This window comes from Amphibalanus amphitrite, unplaced genomic scaffold, assembly GCF_019059575.1.
Source record: "Amphibalanus amphitrite isolate SeventyFive unplaced genomic scaffold, NRLGWU_Aamphi_draft 002051F_arrow, whole genome shotgun sequence".
Lineage (NCBI taxonomy): Eukaryota > Metazoa > Arthropoda > Thecostraca > Balanomorpha > Balanidae > Amphibalanus > Amphibalanus amphitrite.
Window position 1 is genome coordinate 1 of NW_024883544.1, and position 19,190 is coordinate 19,190.

At 51.9% G+C, this 19,190-nt stretch overlaps 3 protein-coding genes across 3 annotated transcripts; 2 read left to right on the forward strand and 1 right to left on the reverse strand.

The window, feature by feature from the left end:
• Positions 1–1,073: 1,073 nt before the first annotated feature.
• Positions 1,074–2,624, forward strand: LOC122376203 (microfibril-associated glycoprotein 4-like). The gene has a single exon (XM_043355981.1). The coding sequence runs from the start codon at positions 1,144–1,146 to the stop codon at positions 2,296–2,298; it is 1,155 nt and encodes a 384-aa protein (XP_043211916.1). The 5' UTR covers positions 1,074–1,143; the 3' UTR covers positions 2,299–2,624.
• Positions 2,625–4,628: 2,004 nt separating this feature from the next.
• Positions 4,629–12,692, forward strand: LOC122376202 (histone-lysine N-methyltransferase 2D-like). The gene is made up of 3 exons (XM_043355980.1): positions 4,629–8,594; positions 10,133–10,394; positions 11,676–12,692. The coding sequence occupies exons 1-3, from the start codon at positions 5,118–5,120 to the stop codon at positions 11,705–11,707; spliced, it is 3,771 nt and encodes a 1,256-aa protein (XP_043211915.1). The 5' UTR covers positions 4,629–5,117; the 3' UTR covers positions 11,708–12,692.
• A 677-nt stretch (positions 12,693–13,369) lies between these two features.
• Positions 13,370–18,948, reverse strand: LOC122376205. The gene is made up of 3 exons (XM_043355984.1): positions 18,776–18,948; positions 15,402–16,137; positions 13,370–14,872 (listed from the first exon to the last, which is right to left on the reverse strand). The coding sequence occupies exons 2-3, from the start codon at positions 15,644–15,646 to the stop codon at positions 14,794–14,796; spliced, it is 324 nt and encodes a 107-aa protein (XP_043211919.1). The 5' UTR covers positions 15,647–16,137; positions 18,776–18,948; the 3' UTR covers positions 13,370–14,793.
• Between the last annotated feature and the right edge of the window lie 242 nt (positions 18,949–19,190).

Genomic DNA, 19,190 nt, shown 5'->3' on the forward strand with positions numbered 1-19,190 from the left:
TTCTCTCCTCTCTCCTCTCTCGCTCTCTCTCTCTCTCTCTCTCTCTCTCTCTCTCTCTCCTCTCTCTCTCTCTCTCTCTCTCTCTCTCTCTCTCTCTCTCTTCTCTCTCTCTCTCTCTCTCTCTCTCTCTATCTCTCTCCTCTCTCTCTCTCCTCTCTCTCTCCTCTCTCTCTCTCTCTCTCTCTCTCTCTTCTCTCTCTCTCTCTCTCTCTCTCTCTCTCTCTCTCTCTCTCTCTCTCTCTCTCTCTCTCTCTATCTCTCTCTCTCTCTCTCTCTCTCTCTCTCTCTCTTCCTCTCTCTCTCTCTCTCTCTCTCCTCTCTCTCTCTCTCTCTCTCTCTCTCTCTCTCTTCTCTCTCTCTCTCTCTCTCTCTCTCTCTCTCTCTCTCTATCTCTTTATCTCCTCTTTTTGCCATGTTCAGTATACTCAGGGTTGATAACCGAGGTTCACCAGATTGCAATCCATCCGTCCTTTTCTGATTAGAGCCGCCGCGGGTTCCGATGGGGCCAGGACAGTGCAGATAGAGCGTCCGGCCGCTGCCGCCGGGGCTGCCAAGGTGACCCCTGTCCGTCTGAACCAACAAACCACCTTTCATGCTCTATGTCGATCCCCCACGGTGTGATACATTAGTTCAACACTGACCGGATGAGATGATTTCAACCTACGATTGATGCCAATGCAAGCATGCTCATTGCTCAACAATACACTCGCAAAAAAGGATACGAAACACATGTTCTGGTGAGGGTGTTCATTTAATAATAAGCGATCCTTTACAGCAGCATCTTCCTAGCTTCTTCCTCCTTTGCTGATGCATCATTACATCAAATTACCATCATCCATCTGGCTTATTCTTTGCTAACACTAAGCTATGGCAAAACATCCCTGCTTGCATCTTCTTCGTCTTTCAGAAGTCACTGTGAACAGGACTGCCATTAGCAGCAAGAGGTCCTCAATAACAGACTGGTCCATGGCAACTTGTAAATGTTTATCGCTCAGTTTGTCGGTCACGGGACCGGGCCGCGTCACCGGATGTGGCGCCTCCGACAGAGGTCAGCCGCACCGAGCTCTAAAGACCTTCTGCCAGCTCCGAGTCGTCAGTCCGAGGGCGGCAGCCGGTGCTGGCGGTTCCTCCTACTGAGCCACCATGGCTAGAGGCTGGAGAGGGATCCTCGTGTCGACCTTGCTGGTGGTGTCTGCCGGCTGTTCCGCGGCGCAGCAGCAGCAGCAGGCCGCCCTGCCCAGCGCCACTGCCGACGAGGTCTTCACCATCATCGCAAGAGCAGTTCAGCAAGAGCTACGGCCAGTCGTCAGAAAACTCGAGTCTCGAGTGGAGTCGCTGAACAACAGACTGACTCTGCAGATGGAAGAGCTGTCCAGTCAACTGAGTGGAATCACTGCGAGACTCGACAGCCAGCTATCACAACTGAGCGAGCTCAACACCCAGCTCAACGAACAAAAATCACAGCAAGAGGAGACTGCAGCCACAGTGGACGGCAATGTAGAACGACTAGAATCCAACGTAACTTGGCTAGAAAATCAACTGACAAAGGTGATTGGACTGGCCAACAGACTCGACAGCCAGCAATCACCATCGGCCACACAGGAGAGCATAGATCGTCCGGCTTCCGAGGTAAAGCAGCTGCCTCCTCCCCGTGATTGCAGCGGCCTGCCTGTCGACTCCCCATCTGGAGTCTACCTCATTCGACCCAGCAGTGACAGCCAACAACCACCCGTCGAGGCGTACTGCGACATGGACACTGCCGGAGGGAACTGGACGGTGATCCAACGACGAGACGATATGACACCCCGTCAGGACTTCAACCTCGGATGGACGGACTATAAGGAAGGCTTTGGAAATCTAACCAAAGAATTCTGGTGGGGCTTAGAACACCTATTTCAGCTAACGTCATCCAACCACCGACGGTACGAACTCCGTATTGAGCTTCAGGCATTTGACGGCAGTCAAAGATACGCTACCTACCAAGGGTTCCGTATCTCGTCTGAGGAGGACGGCTACACATTGAGCGTCTCCGACTACTCGGGAACTGCCGGGAATGGTCTGAAGTACAGCGTCAATGAGAAGTTCTCTACCCGTGACCGTGACCAGGACGGCTGGTCTGACGTTCACTGTGCACAGGGCCGTCAGGGGCCCTGGTGGTACGACAGCGGGTGCGGGTACAGCAACCTGAACGGACGGTACCGGGACGGCGGTGATGAGGACCGCACTGGAATATGGTGGTACACGTGGAGGAAATTCGAGTCACTGAAGAAGGTCGAGATGAAGATCCGGCCCACCTAACTCATCTACACACTAAGGAAGTCATCACAGCTGTGGTGAACAGTGTACGTGACAGGTACATGTGACATGTACACAGTGCGGCGGCCACAGCCATCGGCTCGGGCTGCCGGTGCTGTAAGGGCAGAACCAGTATCTATTGTGAGCATGTATGCTGGAGAACTTACCGGTTGCTTATCTGCGGACGAACAGTAGCGTTTACATACGTCTATAATGTTATGTCCAGGGCACTAAAGTTATGGCTATGATGCACGTTTTTCGTCGTTAGCTAACCCCTATTTGTATATGGTATTAATGAAATGTTCGGGAAAATACATTCATTTAACACAGAGAGTTTGTAAAATGTGATGTACGTTCCACACAAATAAACAGAACTCATACTAAACAGTACGCCCCGCTGGATGCGCTAGGGATTTTTTTGTGGTGTCTGGATCACTGCATTTGAGCCTAAAGTAAGTCTGATTTACTTTGTGTAACACACAATTGATACTGCAGACTATTTATAACAGATGAAGCCCAAAAAAGTTGATAAATCACATGGCGCCGTCATCTAGCCGCCGTTGTCAGTACTGGCAGTCCCTACAGCTACAACTGAAGGCAACGTTCTAACCAGTGTCCCACCCCGTCCCCGTCCACTGATGTATCTGTTTTCCTGTCCCACTTCACCCCACGTGTCGTCCCATCCCTACCTGCTGTGTTCGAAGGAGCTGTCACACCAACGACAGTAGATGTCGGCACAGGGGGACGGGGGTGTTACACAGGGGACGGCGGTGTTATACAGGGGACGGTGGTGTTACACAGGGGACGGCGGTGTTACACAGGGGACGGCGGTGTTAACTACACAGGGGACGTGATGCCAGGCTGGTTAGTGGTTACGTTAGGATTACGAAGCGGCCGCTCTGTTTTCTTCCCTTGATATCTCACTAAAGTAACGCTGATGCCATATCAAACTTTATTTGCATCTTCCCAATTCTGCGCACGCTAACTGGTCGAAAAAGCAAATAAAAATTGTAACTAGATTCGTAACCTTTAAGACCATATAGTGGAAACTAGGACTACCGCTTGATCTCCAATGACGAACTGGATCGGGTAGTGAGGACCTTTTTCCGGGAAAATAATCTGTATTTGTTACGGAGCGAGCGAAGCGAGCGTAGTCTTTCCTTAGATTAACGGAAATTTCTGAGTATGAGCGGGCCGGCCGGCCGTGCGGACGCTTTTGCGAGGCTTATATCTCAGCAATCACTCGACCGATTTACACGGGGTAATTTTTGTAGGGTAGCTTCATTCCTTCTACCAAGTATTGGACTATTCCCGATGCATGTGGGTGACCCCTTATGCACGTGCCACGTGCAAAACGAAGAGGACAGGTGTCAGTTTTGTAATTGTTGCAATATCTCGGTAACTACTTGGCCGATTGCGCTGAAAGTTGGCATGTAGGTAGGCACCCACTAGGCACTGCATATCCATGTGCCAGAGTTGGGGTGCTGCTGCACGTGCGCACGTGCAGGGGTCGTTTCCAGATCTCGAGAACGGCTGGACCGATGGCGCTCAAATTTGGTACACGGATAGGGACCAGTTAGTAGGGTGCCGTGCACAAGTCAGTTGGGACCCATTCTGCACGTGCGCACGTGCAGGGTGCCGCTTCCAGATCTCGAGAACGGCTGGGCCGATTGTGCTCAAATTTGGCACATCGCTAGAGACCGGTTAGTAGGGTGCCGTGCACAAGTCAGTTGGAGGTACCCCCTCGAAATTTCGCACGTGCAAGGCTCACCCTCTCGCTCGCTCCGTTAGTCGCCCCAAAAGGCGCTATACTGGTAATTAGGCTCTGAGTGATCTGACCCTGACCTGACCTCGGCGTGTGCTTGTTTTATTCTTGACCTTTATTTTCCAGTGACCTTTTCCTAGGAATTTGAAATGCAAAAATGATCAGCCAAGGCATGTGCCATAAAATAGCAGTAAAGCTTTGGAGCAATGGGACCCTTTTATTCTTTCCTTATGGTGGATGCGTGATGAGGACGAGTGAGCTGACCTGCCCTGTACCTCTCCCTCCCCGGGTGTCCGTACCAGTGGTGTCCTGTCCCTGCCGTGGCCGGTGGGTGAGTTGAGGGAGACAAACTCGATAGTGGTGATCTGAACACCGTCCGGGTCCCGGCAGACGGCCGCCGCCTGATAATGTTCCTTCTGACTCTGAACCGACTCCGTGTGACTCTGCACTCAGTCTCCCCGTCGGACTGTAAACTGTCACTCTCCGTCGACTCCTTTATGACTCTCCATGTGACTAAACTCACTCCCCGTGCTCTCCGTCTGACTCTCCGTCTGACTCTATCTGACTCTCCCCGTTCTCCCGGCAGGCGTCCAGCTCCGACTCCGACTCCAGCTCCGACTCTGGCTCCGACTCCGACTCAGCTTCGGCGGCCGACTCATCACCGAAGAAACAAAAGAAATCGTCATCGCCGGCCTCGACGGCAGCGGCGGTGCACGTCCGACGAACCCCGGACCAACGGCCGCCCTCCGCCGCCCCCGCCCCCGCCGCCGTGCCCACGGCCGCCCCAGGCTCCGAGAGAGCCGTTGACACCCAGAAAGCCGCTGACGCTCAGAAGTCTGCACAGAGGCGCGAGCTGGGACCGTCTCTGTCGGAGGAGTCCGATGAAGGCGATGGCGCAGCTCAGACCGGCGGGCCGCCATCCGCTGTTGGATCTGGTGCAGTTGAGACTGAGGAGGAGCGGCCCCGCGCGGCGCAGGTGGATGGGTTGGAACGCAGCAGCGGTCTGGGTTCCAATGTTGACGATAAGAAGCTTAGGACTGAAGACCGTCCTGTACCAATGCCAGTACTGCCGCAACCGCAGCAGCAGCAGCAGCAGCAGCAACATCTACAGCTACAGCAGAAGCAGCAGCAGCAGCAGCAGCAGCAGCAGCAGCAGCGGCAGCGGAAGACCGGAGAACTGGCTCTCTCGGAAGAATCTGACACAGACACGGAGTCAGAAAGGTCGCCCGTCAAACCCAGACAGTCTCATGTTGACGCCAAACCGGTGAACCCGGCTTCACTGGCGCAGCAGCACAAACCTGAGCCGAGCTCGGAGCTTCGTTCCGTCGCCAAACCGTCCCTGTTCGGGTCACCGCCACTGTCAAAGCCAGAGACGCCGCGGTCGTCTGCCAGACCTAGGTCGTGGCTGGCGCTGTCTGAGGAGTCGGATTCCGAGGGTGAGGAAGCGGTAAAGCCGGTTAAATCGGTAGGTGACTCAAAGCCGGAGTCGTCGGCGGCGGTCGCGGGATCGGCCGCTGCACCGGTGGACGGTCCGTCGGCGGTAGGTGAGACGGAAAGGGTGGCTGACGAAGGACGAGAGGTCAGAGTGACGTCACCAAAACCCGAAATGATTGAGTCGGTGGAGGCCGAAACGGCGTCAAACGAGGCGAAACAGACAGCTGCGGTGGCCGCTACCGAAAATGATATGGCGGTTACTGATGCAACACTAGTTGATGAATCAAAGCAGTACCAGCCGCAGGGTGCTACAGAGAACTTGCTAGATCTCCCGGAGCGTTCAACAACCCCAAAGCAGAGCACACAACCGACAGAGGCTCTCGCATTTCCACGAGAGAGACTGGAGATCCGCCATCCCAGTGATGCCTCCGGGGTGCCACCTGAGCTGCCAAAGCCTGACCGGAGCTCTGAGGGTCAGCCGAAGCTCCAGGACAATGCAGAGCTGCAGGCAGCGGCTTCAGCGACTGAAGAGAAGCCTTTGGTAGATTTTGGCGTGCAGGAGACAACGCCAACCGGCGCTCCTGTGACTGCAATGGGGAATGCCAACGAGTCTTCAGTTTCTGACTCGGGCGCGGCGGAGCCGAAACTGGCGGGCGATGAAATGGACATATCAACAGGCTTAAATGAAGAGTCAGCGCGTATGACGGACGATATCATTTCTCAGGAACAGACCAAAGCTACAGAAGAGGTCGCTCTGTCCCACACGGAACTGAGCTTCTCGGCACCACAGGACGAAGTCACTGACGGTTGCACCAGTGTGCCGTCCGTGCAGGCCGGGTTAGACTCGGACCAAAAGAATGTGACGACCACTCCGGAGGGAGAAAATGGAATGAAAACAGCACGGACTTCCGACGTTCAAATGCGCGTTACGGATGAGATTCAAACGCCGACGGCGCTCACTCCGACGAAGAACAGTGATATGCCAGAATTGGTGGATGAAACTGATGTGAAATGTGTCGCTGAAGATACATCTGAGCACACGGAGGCGACTATAAAGGTACCGGAAGAAGCGGCGACTGTTCAAGAGGAGCTAGCTAGTGAGACGATAGGCGGGGGAAGTGATGGAGCGGCGCCGAAGACTGCTGAGTCGGGTGGTACCGAGCAGGCTGCCGCGAGCTTTGAGGGTAGGACGGAAGAGCTGCCGTCATCAGAGACGAGTACCGAGATAGAACCATCGGCGGAGAAGGTCAGTGTCGAGGTGTCCGACAGACCTCGCACTGGTGACACTGCAGTGGAGGGTCCGGAAGACTCTTCGTCACAACGTCTTGACGATGTCGAGACGAAAACACCAGAGCCCTCTACAACACTCAACTCAACGTCTGAGAAACCACATGTCGAGTCTCTCACCGCGGAAACAGCACCGCAGGAAGTGCCGTCTTTGGCTGCCGCTGTAGTCCCAGAAACAACTGCATCAGAAAGCTCTGTCCCCATCCAGGATCAAACCACCAGCCTGCCGACCCCCGCGCCGCCTGCTCCGACGCTAGAGACATCGACGGCGGCGGCGCTGTCTTTCCTCCCGTGCTCTGCCTCCGACGAGCCTCTCATCTCTCTCCCGGGCGCCAGTGGGCCGCCCAGCTCGTGGCCGCGGCCACCGAGCACGGAACAGGAGCCGGAGCTGCCGCTGCCACAGCTGCCGCAGCTTCCCGAGCCGGAGCACCAGCCCGAATTCACGCTGCCGCAGCTGGAGCTCGAGCCGCCGCCGCCGCCGCCGTCGGGCCCGGGCGCCGGGGTGGATCAGCACATGATGTTCGGCGATCAGCCTGTGTTCATGGACGGAGTGGAGATCTCGTGGCTGCAGCCGTCCCAGGAGGTAGTGCTCTGTCCCGATCAGGATTTGTTGAGTCAGCACCAGCAGGTGCTGCAGGAACAGAGGGAGTCGGAACAGATGGTCACCGAACAGGTAGTCACCGAACAGATTGTGACCGATCAGACACATCAGCTGCTGACCGAACAGCTGATCAATGAACAGGACGTGGTCTCGGAACAGGTGATAGAAAACTCTGTGATCAACGATGATGTCGACGAAGAACTAGAAGTTGACGATCCGGTGCCCATTTACTCCAAGTCAAAGTCCAGAGGCCGTCGTCGGCCACCAATGGCGCCGAGGCTGTCGGGAGAACCACCCCGACCTCGGTTTGTTATAGCCGACCAGCGACCGAAGGCACCCTCGGGCTCAGCTGCGGCCTCGCGGCGTCCGAAGGCAGCCACACGGCGTCCGAAGGCAGCCACGCGGCCGCAGTTCGTCATCTCGTACCCGCAGATGGAGGGTCAGGGTCCAGCGCCCGGCGGTGAGCAGGTGGTGATGACCTGCCCTGTACCAGAAGTTCCTCCCGAGAGCGCAGACGGACAGAAACCCAAACGGAAGCTGAAGATCATGACGAAGCCCGGTCCGATCCCGGGCACTGAGCCGACGGCGTCTCCGCTGAGACCGTCGCTCGCACCCAAGCCAGAGCCTCCGACTCGCGCGGCGAATCAGGTGGTCTACGTGCCCAAGCCGAAGCCGCGTCCGATGGAGGCAAGCCCTTCCCCGCGGCGCGTAGTGCTCGGAGAATCGCGCGGGCGGCCGGCGAGCTCCAGCGCTGCTGCGCTGGGATCCTCGTCCTCCCCGAGGGTGATCTACATCAAGCCGACCGGTGAGACGGGGTCGCGCGGGGCGGCTGTCGCCAGCCCGCGGCCCGCCGGCAGACCGAAAATCATCGTGGTGCGGCCACAGACTGCGCCGACGAGCTCGGCGGCGGCGCCGGCAGTGAGGGTGGTCCGTCCGCAGTCCACAGCGACGCGCGCCGTCCGAGCAACCTCCACGGTATCGTCGTCACCGGCGCGCGCGGGCGCATCCCGGTCTCCGCAGGTGTTTGTGGTGAAGACGCCAGGAGGCACCCGCTCGCCACGGTTCGTCAGCCGGACGGTGCCGGTGTCTACTGCGACTCCATCGCCGCCGCCACCGCCTCCGCCGCCTCCAGTGACGTCACAGCGGTCCGATCTGGACCTGCTGGCGCAGATCTGCGAGAGCGAGAGTCTCAACACGACCATGGCACGGCAGGTGAGAATGGGCGGCGGATTGGGTGGCCACTGGCCAGGGAGGTGATAACGATAATGGGTTAGGGAATTAATGATAATGCTCGATGTTTCGAACACTTAGAGCTACAGTTGAGTTCAGTTTCGTTCAATGTTTCGTAGTTTGTTAGATTTTGAGCTCTCTGGTGTTTGTAGTGAGCATTTTGGGTAGATAATTTATTAATGACAGCCCAGGGTTCGTTGGTGCCAGATTAGGTATTAACCCGCGCACCGACGGGGGGGGGGGCGGATATCCGCCCCCCCCCCCTGAGGTTTTTCGCGAATAGCGGGAAAACCGCGGCGCGTAGCGCCGCAAATTTGGTATGACTATTCTCTCATCAATTTTACACATGGTGTGCAAGTTTGAACCTCCTAACTTTTAAGGTCAGGTCACCAGGTCACTTTGAATGACCCAACCTCAAGTCACTTTTTTGCAACTTTGTCACCGTGCCAGAGCTACAGTAGATGTCGGAGGCCTTTGAAAGTCGCAGGATGTTATTAGGTCATTAGTAGCTACAATTTGTATATCTCGGAATTTTGATATCGGTGACCTAAGGTCAGGTCAATTTCTCGACCTCCCCATTATAAGTCAATGGGGGAAAAATCAACTCCCTGTTTTTACCACTAAAACGGGTCGGAATGGCCCCATAAACCATACATGACCTCATATACGATCAACCTTCACTACCGTGAGGTCTGTTTTGCTGTTGGGCAGCTGTAAGGTCATGTGACGTCATCAAAGGTCACCAGCGGTTTTTTGACAATAACTCCGTACAGGAACAAGATACAGCCGCGCGGATGGTCTCATTGTGTTCAGCTCGTCAAGGCGCATCGAATGATATACATGATGACCTCGAGGTCACGTGACCTGAGGTCAACCTTTGACCTTGAACTTTCGAGGTCAACATATATATCATTCGATGCGGATTGACGAGAGGATCACGATGCTGCCCTTAGTTTGTTCCTATATTGACTAGTTCGAAAGTTATTCGAGAAAAACTCTCTCCATACCTAGCGCCGCCATTTTGACTTTTTCGACCCCTGTGACGTCATCTTTGACCTGACCTGAAAATGACCTTAGTAAAAATTGTAGACCTTGTCCGTGCGTATCCCTTGCCGTTTACCGCTTGTCGCTATCTTGCTTCGTTCTCGAGATCTCAGGGGGGGGCGGTCATCCGCCCCCCCCCCGTCGGTGCGAAGTTGGCGCAGACCCCCGTCGGTGCGCGGGTTAAGTTACATGTCTGTCTTTATTATTATTTTCGCTTTTAGGTCACAAGACAATCGGCTTTTCAAATTTCATGGTTGATGTGCTTTTCATTCAGTCGCTGTTTTTTGCCCTGCGAATATGAAGTGATATCCATTTCGAATAGCTTTTCGTCAGATTTTATTTGTCCTGTGTTTCCTATGATGCAGCCCTTTCCGTTATTTATTCGTCATTAGCCGGTAACTTGCCCCGCTCCCCCCCCCCCCCCCGGAACCCTGACCACGTATACGACTGCTGACATCCCCCTCCCTCCCCCACAGCTATCAGGGGAAGTCGCCCTGGACGATCCGACCACCGCTGCCAACGGCGACCTCCTAGTAACCTCCGAACAGCCACCTCAGGAACAACTTCAACCACCTCAGGAGCAGCAACTGGAGCAGGCTGAGGATCAGCAACAACTGCAGGCTCAGGAGCAGGAGGTGGTCTCCAATGACGCAGAAGTGGACGGAGGCAAAATCCGCATCCTGTTACCCGACGGAACGGCCGTGTTTGCCGACCTCGGCGACCTGGACGGACTAGACGGTACGAGTCAGTTTTCTGCGGGGTCGTGCGCGGAAATGGGCCGTATTGGTCATTAGGAAGGGCGTGAAAGTTTTTATATTCACAGTCGATTTTGTAGCCTTAATTATATTTCTAAATTATCAAAACGTCACCCTCCTGAGGCCTGTTTCACTAAGAACTTGCGATTACAAGTGTTTGAACTTTACAATTCATAAGTATTTTTGCAAACTATGTAAAATCGGATTTCACTAAACTTCATCATCAGCGGCACCTCCGATAAAAAGAGTTTGCAAAAAAACTTTTAAACAGTAAAAATGTTTTTAATCAAGAACTACAACATGTTACAGATATTGCTTCTTCTTATCAAATTATGTCTAGTATTCATGTAAAAGATGCATGAATAAATTATAAATAATGATGCTGTTTCTAAATGGTATAAATGATAGTTCACAATATTTTATTATTGAAAGAAAATAACACCCAAAACATTTGACAGCAGAAGACTGTTGAATGCAATTATGGCGCGCGAATGACAAAACATGACGATATTTATTTATTGCTCGTAGCTGGTTCGTAGGGATTGTGGTAAGTAAAAAAGAGCATATAATGATTCAGCATATCATATTTGTTTTAAATAATTGATTGCTTTGCATCATTGCACAAAAATTAATAAAATTCCGAACGTAAGAGCCACTGGAATTTCGTGTTTGTAATTACAACGTTTTCTTTCAAGTTTTTGGTCTTCGTGAAACAGAAAGTTTGCGATTTCGATGTTTCTTTCAAACTTTTTTCTTGTAAAAAAGTTGGTAAATTTTTAAACTCAAAATTAATGCTCGGAGGTTTCGTGAAATCCAAATTTCAAATGTTGGTAAATATTTCTTTTAAACTCAAGTTTTTTCTTTGTAATTACACACTTTATTTGTTAGTGAAACAGGCCTCAGATGGCAACATATGCAATCATTGTGCGTTATATATTCTGACTCTATGTTTAGTTCATCTTGCGTTAATTCACATTTTCTTTTATTAAATATAGTCGAACTTTATCATCTGTGTACAATGTTCCCTGAAGCTTTGCCCGTGTGCCGTGTTCCATTATCATTTTTTTATAGTCTTCTCTGAACTCTGCCTGCATAACGATAGATACCTCCCCCCTCCCTTCATATCCTGAGCAGCCCGGCCTAGACCTTTTCCACCCTTCTCAATTTTCCCCAGAAGCCCATTGAGGGAACTTCTTTTCCATCTTACCTACTATTTTACACCCCATCACAGTCCGGCTAACTGCCCGTTTTCTCTCGCCACCAGGGGTCTCTGAGGAGGTGATAACGGAACAGTAACTACTACCACCCGCTCTGGAGCTGTTTTCACCTTTATACACTACCGGAGCCTGCTCTCCGCGGCGCAGAGCTATCCAGCGACAGGACTTTTCCCATCAGTGGGGATATTTTACGAGCGGGACTCACCCCGCGGTGTCAGACTCCCAGTTGCGATAACCCCAGTCGATGGGAATCTGCCGAAAATAGGTGACTTTTGAGGAGTAACTCTGGTGATCAACATTGAAGAGTTGATGCCTGGAGCTACTTAGAGACCGAAATAATGGACTTTTGTACCCCGGGTATTGGATACCGCCGTAGAACTGTGAGGCAAACTGTGAGCTCCAAGCGATGGCGTTAGCGGAGGGTAAATACTGGCGTGAGCGGAGGTGGGGATGGGGATTTGTGAAGGCAGCTGTCGGGTTGATACCGATCAGTGTACCCGGTGGTCCAGACCGGCTCAGTAAGCACCCCAGCGGCGGTGAGTGACCGAACGCTGACATTGCGTCGGTAGGTACTCTGACGCTGAGTGACGCTACTGGCCGGCGCGGGGCTGTTTTACGAGATCGGACGCCGCACCAGTCTCGATGAACTGACGCTGGTATGTGAGCGGTGGTTTGCTCTGGCTGCAGTCCTACCTCGCCCCATCCATCGCCCATTGGACAGACGCGCGCCGCCATCGCCAGTGTATCTCCCGCGCCACATTTGTCTACCCGCTCGCCGCGCCGTGTTCGTCTCGCTGCGCCGTCTACCATCAGTCCCCTCTGCGGTGGCGAGGCAGGGAGCTGTTTTTACAAAGGCGCCGCGTGCGCCGCTGTTTCTGGTACCGCCACTACCGCGCGGCCCGGCGGGGTTTATTACCATGCGTTATGGACGGTTGTGAGGCACAGTGAGCCTCTAGCTGTGAGAGTGAGTGAGTTGAGTGACAGTGAGTTAGCGAGTGTGAGTTATAGTGTTACCGAGTTACCGGCTGAGTGTAGAGCGTTGACAAATAAACACACTGTACTGCTTTGGTGATTGAAGGCGATGGGACGATAGAGAATTGACATAGGCAAGTGACCAAAGACGGACAAAGGCAATCGAACAACCTACACATTACAGAATCCATTCCACATATCCGGCAAGATAAGAACGGATAGGATCTTAGGTATCCATTGCCCAAATTACATTTCCTTTGCCTTTGGGGTCGGCGTAACCCCGTGAACTTGGCTCTCCACCCATTTCCCATAACCCCGTACCTTTGTCAGCTGGTGACTCAGCACGGCATCCACTATTCATTAGTGGGGAGTGGTGCCTAATCCACATTAACCCCCCCCCCACAGAGCGGGCTGACACCCCCTGGGGCCGACACGAGTGTCGCGTGTCGTCTACTACAGGTGTGGTCAGTGGTCGGCTGGTGCCGACACTGGAGTGGAATGGCTACCATGGAGGGTTGGAATATGACGAGCAGAGGGTGGGATAGACACTCAATTCGCATTACTCGCTTGTGAGGCTAAGCATCACACGAGACAAACCACAGGACAGGGAATGCCTTAGGATGAAGGAGACCTGGGGCGGCAGTGGCAATTAAAATATTGAAAACGCTGCACACTTATGCTGACATATGCATGATTAGCAATAGTGAAAACAAAAATATTGTCACTTCGCAAGCGATCGCTACATAGCGACAGACAAGCACAGGAAGTGTTTGATAAAATATTCCGTTTATTACTGCATTATAATCCAGTTTAAATACACACATTCATACATATGTGACCCTAGCATTCCACACACAAACTCCAAAGCGATTACTCGCGCACATACGTACCTAGCATTAGGAACAGGTCAAGCCAAGCGGCACTGGTTGGCAAGACGCGCCGAATTCGTCGACATTCTGCCGACAATTCAGCGCTAACGAGATCCGCCGCGGCAAGAGACACAAGCGAACACATAGCACGTTCACACACCGCTACAAAACGCGCAGAACCTCAGAGAACACCGTTTTGATATGATTCAACACAAATACGCTCATAAGCCCGCTATTGTGCAATGTCCCAAGCTTCAATCGATAACATTTGTGAGTACCTCGTGAAGCACAGTTTCGCGAACATTTCGACAAAAACAGCCAGCGGTAAGAAATGTGCAGTGCTTTCAACTGCGGTGGTTACAGATTTGTGCCTTGTGCAATACCTAATTGACACGAAAACCCCCACTTTTAACCCATGTCGGTGTTATGGAGGCATATCGGCACTCCCTTGCACCCACTGGCTGCACCCACAAGTGTGCCGCGACCCGCTACACCCAGCATACACCTAAAGAAATTGTCAATCGAGACAGTCGAGCGGGACATTGCACACGGCCACAGTCCCGGGTCCAGTCACGTCCAAGCTGAAGAGATGATCATACTGGCCTGAACAAGCTACGTGAGCAGCTTAAGGGACGCAGGCCCGCAGTGCCCCCTTCCCTTCCCCACAGATCGCGGAGCGAGCTCAGCGGCCGACGTCCCAACACAAATATAACCGGGACTGACGTGAACCTAGGAGACAATCGCGCAACACTGAATACACCACAAACACCTCCGTGCAAACGCATCGAATACAATACCCGACGAATCATTCATACATGATGTCACAACAAAATACACAGAAAACACCCTTTTGGCAGAGACGTTTTACGTATAAAACGCTCTTCGACAACACAGCAAGGAACAACGGCATAAATACGGCACGTGCCACCAAATAAATCCACATAAATATCTGAGAAAAGCTCGCTCACGCCTCCCGTATAAAGCTCATCAGATCCGAGTGACCCTTCCGACGACCCCGCGTCAGTTGCAGATCTCGAATATGGCCGTTCAGCCCTCCCAATGGCTGCAGAGCCCCGATGGCAATAGAACGGAACCCTTCTGAGGAGAGAGGGAGGGCGCCGCACAGTGTAACTGGCCGATATGACGTCACGTAAACCATCTATGACGTCACGGTGCCGTACGTATTACGTCACAGCGCTGTGCCTGACAAGAATGACGTCCACGGTCCGGTGCATTGTGTGCCGTCCGTGTGACGTCACAGGCCGCCTGTGTGACGTCACTGTGCCCTGTACATACGCCGTCACTGTACCGTGTGAGTATGACGTCATTGCCAGTGCCGGGGTCCGGGCGGCCGCCCTCGGCTGTTGAGGGTTCCCATCGAGCAGACCTCACTCATATCAGGTCTGAGGAGAGAGAGGGTCAGGTCAGGGTACCTGGATAATCACAGATTCAATGGGGGGGGGGGGGGAAGTAAAGTACAGTCACTCACTAAACCTCCCGTGAAGTCCATGCGAATGCCATTGGACCTAATGGAGCATTGAAAAAAAAAAACGGAACAACACATGGTTCTTAGTTCTTACTTCCTGTAATAACTGACACCAAGACGCAAAGAAAATATGATTTACTAATCCCATGATCCCATCATTCTCACATCCCACTAACCTGGCAGTCACTACATCAATTATAATTGATGTAGTATAATAGATGATTATAATCGATAATTATCGACCACTCTCATCTCAATATTTCAACCTCTCACTCCTTCAGCTCTCCTGCTACCTATATCACTATTTATATCCTAATCCTTACCCTATTCCTTACCTCATCACCTCACCCACTCCTTATCTCACTACCTGTCTCACTCCCCTAGCTCCCCCTCTCCGTTATCTCACTACCTGTCTCACCCCCTAGCTCCCCTCTCCCTGATCTCACCTGCTGCTGATGCCGGTCACCTGATCCCACGGGTGACTGTACTCGCTCTCGGCGTACGGCTCCTGTACGGGCACTCCTCCGCCCGGCTGCTGCCTCCGCAGTGTCGCCAGGCCCGGCTGCACGTACACCGCCGGCACGTCGCGGAGAGGTATCGCCTCCGGCACGCGCGCGCCGCCCTCCTTGGCGACATGATTCTCCGCGGCGCCGCGCACCCCCGCGCCGCGCTGACACAGCACGAATAGCATCACGGCGGAGACGAAGACGAGAAGTACGCCGATGAAGAGAAGACCGTGCACGTGAGGCCAGCGCTGTCGGAAAAAACGCGTCGGCGAGCACCAGAGCCACGCCCGACATGGCAGCGCCGATGAAGAAGATTTGTAAGAAGTAGTAGCAGAAGTTGTGGAAGCTGGCACAGTGGCCCCGGTAGGGCCAGAGGACGGCCTCCTGCGCGGCGGCCGCGTGGCTGTGACTGTGGACTGCTGCTGGCGGGCGGCGGCGGCGGCGGCGCGGCCGGCGGCGGCGGACCGGCGCTGCCACCGGCGCGGACCACGTGAGGCACACGCGCCGGGGGATCAGACCAGAGTAGGGCATGCTGGGCACCGGTGACGGCGGCGTCGGCGGCGGTCCGGAGCTGTACCAGGGCGGACCGGCGGGCGGCGCCGGCCGCGCGTGCGCCGGGTGCTGGTAGCCCGAGGAGCCGCTCGAGTCCAGGGTGGACATGCTGAGATAATGGCACCTGTAGCAGGGGGGGGGGGGGACATGTCTACACATTGAATAACAGGGCAGCCTACAAAATGTCTCTTTACCATGCTTATTTTACAAATGACTTATGGCAGTTATGACTTATGACAAATGTAAAATTCCTACAAAACTGTCAACTAAGAGTAAATATTGTTTTATGAGGAATTATGTCTAGCTCAACATTTTTTGCAAAATTTTGTATTGACACTACAAGCAGGCATTCCATCACTCCAACAGAATATCATCTTTGACACCATCATATAATCCACTTTGAACCCAGACATAATGTACACTGCCAAGCATCCATCTCAGCCAAACTCAGCATATGATGACCAAAGCCTACCAACTTCATTAGGGATGCCATTCAAATTTCAACCTCTGAGCTACTATCCCATCATCTTCTACCATCCAGTACCATCCACCACCAAGCTAACCTCAGATTCTGACGTGCCCTGGTAAATCAAATTTAGAGGCCACCACGTCCACCATTGTTTAAGTTTAAGTTTAAGTTTAATATAGTGAGCTATGGTAGACAGGGTCTATTCAGTGCTCACTTCAAGCATTAAACTGGGCCAGACTGGGTAACTTAGGTACTGTGGATTTTAAAGAGAGAGGATAGCGCCGTAGTGGTCCTGAGCTTGTCTAGCCGGTTCTTGAAAGGTTTGTGTTTTCAGACATTATGATCTCCTGAGACAGCTTGTTCCATGCTGAGACTACTCTGTTTGCAAAGAATTTTGCTCGAGCTTGGGTCCTGGACCTCCGTATCTCAAGTTTGAGCTGGTGACCTCTGGTCGTCCTTCCGTGGTGGCTAGTAAAAATTGACCTGGGCGTACGTTCAATTTCCCCTTAAGAATCTTAAATGTTTCTATCAAATCTCCCCTTCTGATCCTTTCTTCCATACTTGTCATGTTTAGTACTTTCAAACGTTCTTCATATGGTACTCTTTTCAATCCATGGACTAGTTTAGTGGCCCTCCTTTGTATTTCTTCAAGTGCTTGCATGTCCTTATTCAAATAGGGACTGTAAAGGAATGTTATAATTCCTTTTCTGTATCAGGATATTTGCAGAATAAAAGGAAGTCCTGCTACACAACTTTGACATAATTTTGGAATCAAAATGATGTCCTAGTTTGGTTCACATTCTACTACCATTCACTTGGGTCAAATCAATAATTTGTGTATGCATTGGGAATAAATGGGAGCCGAGAAGCATAGGGTAACTGTGGGGAAACGCACCCCTGGGTTAAACGCCTCCCCTAAAAAATCGTATTTCTTATCGACGGATAGGTGTTTTATCCTGTCTGTCAGAACAGCCAGCTGCTTGTTTACGTAGGTCTCTATTTCCGGTTCTGCGTCTTGAGGAGCAGCGTGGGTAGGTGCTGATGTTGGTTTTGGGTGTGGTTTTTGTTGTTTTTACAGAAGATTCCTAATATTTTGATGCCCTCTTTACATCACAAAACTTGCTATTGTGCACATCACTCAAAACTGCGTTTTATTGTCATTCTGTTGAATGTATTATGCTGCGGCGTTAGTGGCGCGTTTTTTGTCAATATTTTGTTGACCGGAAATGGAGTGGATGGGGCAAGACGCCTACTTGATGCATGGGGCAAGACGCCCCCAGTTTTCTGAAAGGGGGCGTTTTGCACGGTGGTGAGAGTGCAGGGTAGCGCCCTGTAAGTCGGGGCCGAAAAGGCCTCTCCCTGTCCTTTTTTGCTGATATATCCTAAACGACTGCAGATATCGTCACCAAACTTTCAGGACTCCTCTGGGCATCCATTTTACACATTGCAACAAAATTTTATTCCAAAGGCTATGGTAGGTTGACCACAAATGACGTCAGAATGACGTCAAGTTCTGCCATGTTCATCATTTTCTGTTGATGGATGGGGTGGGGGCGCTTTGCATATGGGTGTGGGCGTATTACCCAGGGTATGGGGCAAAACGCCCTTTTGTAAGGGTATGCGAAAACCTTTTTGGGGGGTTAAATACCACACGCAGGTGTCTTTTCTTGGTCTCAAAGCGTAGTAAAAAGAATGAGCTACATGATGGTGCCCAAAGGTTTAAGTAATCTGTGTTGGGTTGAGTGTCAGAAGGTTTCGCGCTTAAGGGGGGCGTTTTTGACCTATTCACCCTAATGGTTTAGGAAAATAACTGTCATTGACCATCCTTAACTTTGGCACCACTGTTCCTCATTGCAGTCAGCCTGAAAGTGGCAAGGCAGGCAATGCATTTTTGACCTAAAAAAAGGTGTCAGCAATCGTCATGTCGATTTAATTTTTGGCCGCTGCATGATGAGGCATCAACTGACTTCTGGAGATGGATATTATTGACCTCCAAAGATGCGCATGCATTTAATGAACCATTCATGAGCAGTAGGAAGGAACAACATAATTGATCTGGGCAGCTCACGAGACCAATTCAATATGTCCACTATATTTTATATTTATCAGTTAAAAAGCTATACCCTAAATAGCCACCATGACATATTCCTTCCTTTTGATGCTTTTCTGTATTCTTTAAATTATTTCAAACATATTTGATGCATACAGGCTGTTTCAAAACGACCTGCTAATGATATGCAATCTGAGACATAACCGGCGCAATCACTTCTCACCGAAAAAAGAACATACTTACCGCGATCCGCACTAAACCATATCAATAAGGGCACAGTATTTATCTTCCTGATTGCGAAAATTCGACACAAACTTGTGAACTTCAGAGAACCACCAAAATACAACCTAACAAACAGTCACATACCCCAGCGATTCACAAAATGCTCACTTATTCAAGGTTGCTGAAAATCGAACATTGTTGCCAAATGCCAGATGTCCCTAAAACGAAGACAAAATGGCCTGCTAAAGTACTGCGTCCGGCGCCCAAAGTCTGGCTGACATCTTGCGCAGCAGATTTTGCTCACGAAGATAAAGAAATTAAATAGATAAAAAGAAATAAAAGCCGTTGAGACACTCCACGGCACGATGGAAGCTAGGTATTTTCAGCAAACCACCGCTGGTTGAGGCCGTGCAAGTTCTTTACTCATCGTTAGCAC

What these genes read in the sequence shown, in the direction of transcription:
- LOC122376203 (XM_043355981.1), top strand. Translation starts at nt 1,144, where the DNA reads ATGGCTAGAGGCTGGAGAGGGATCCTCGTGTCGACCTTGCTGGTGGTG.
- LOC122376202 (XM_043355980.1), top strand. Translation starts at nt 5,118, where the DNA reads ATGCCAGTACTGCCGCAACCGCAGCAGCAGCAGCAGCAGCAGCAACAT. An exon ending in ACACGACCATGGCACGGCAG is followed by an intron (nt 8,595 to 10,132) that starts GTGAGAATGGGC and finishes CCTCCCCCACAG; the next exon opens with CTATCAGGGGAAGTCGCCCT. An exon ending in CGACCTGGACGGACTAGACG is followed by an intron (nt 10,395 to 11,675) that starts GTACGAGTCAGT and finishes TCTCGCCACCAG; the next exon opens with GGGTCTCTGAGGAGGTGATA.
- LOC122376205 (XM_043355984.1), bottom strand. Translation starts at nt 15,646, where the DNA reads ATGCTATTCGTGCTGTGTCAGCGCGGCGCGGGGGTGCGCGGCGCCGCG. An exon ending in GTGACCGGCATCAGCAGCAG is followed by an intron (nt 14,873 to 15,401) that starts GTGAGATCAGGG and finishes CTCTCTCCTCAG; the next exon opens with ACCTGATATGAGTGAGGTCT.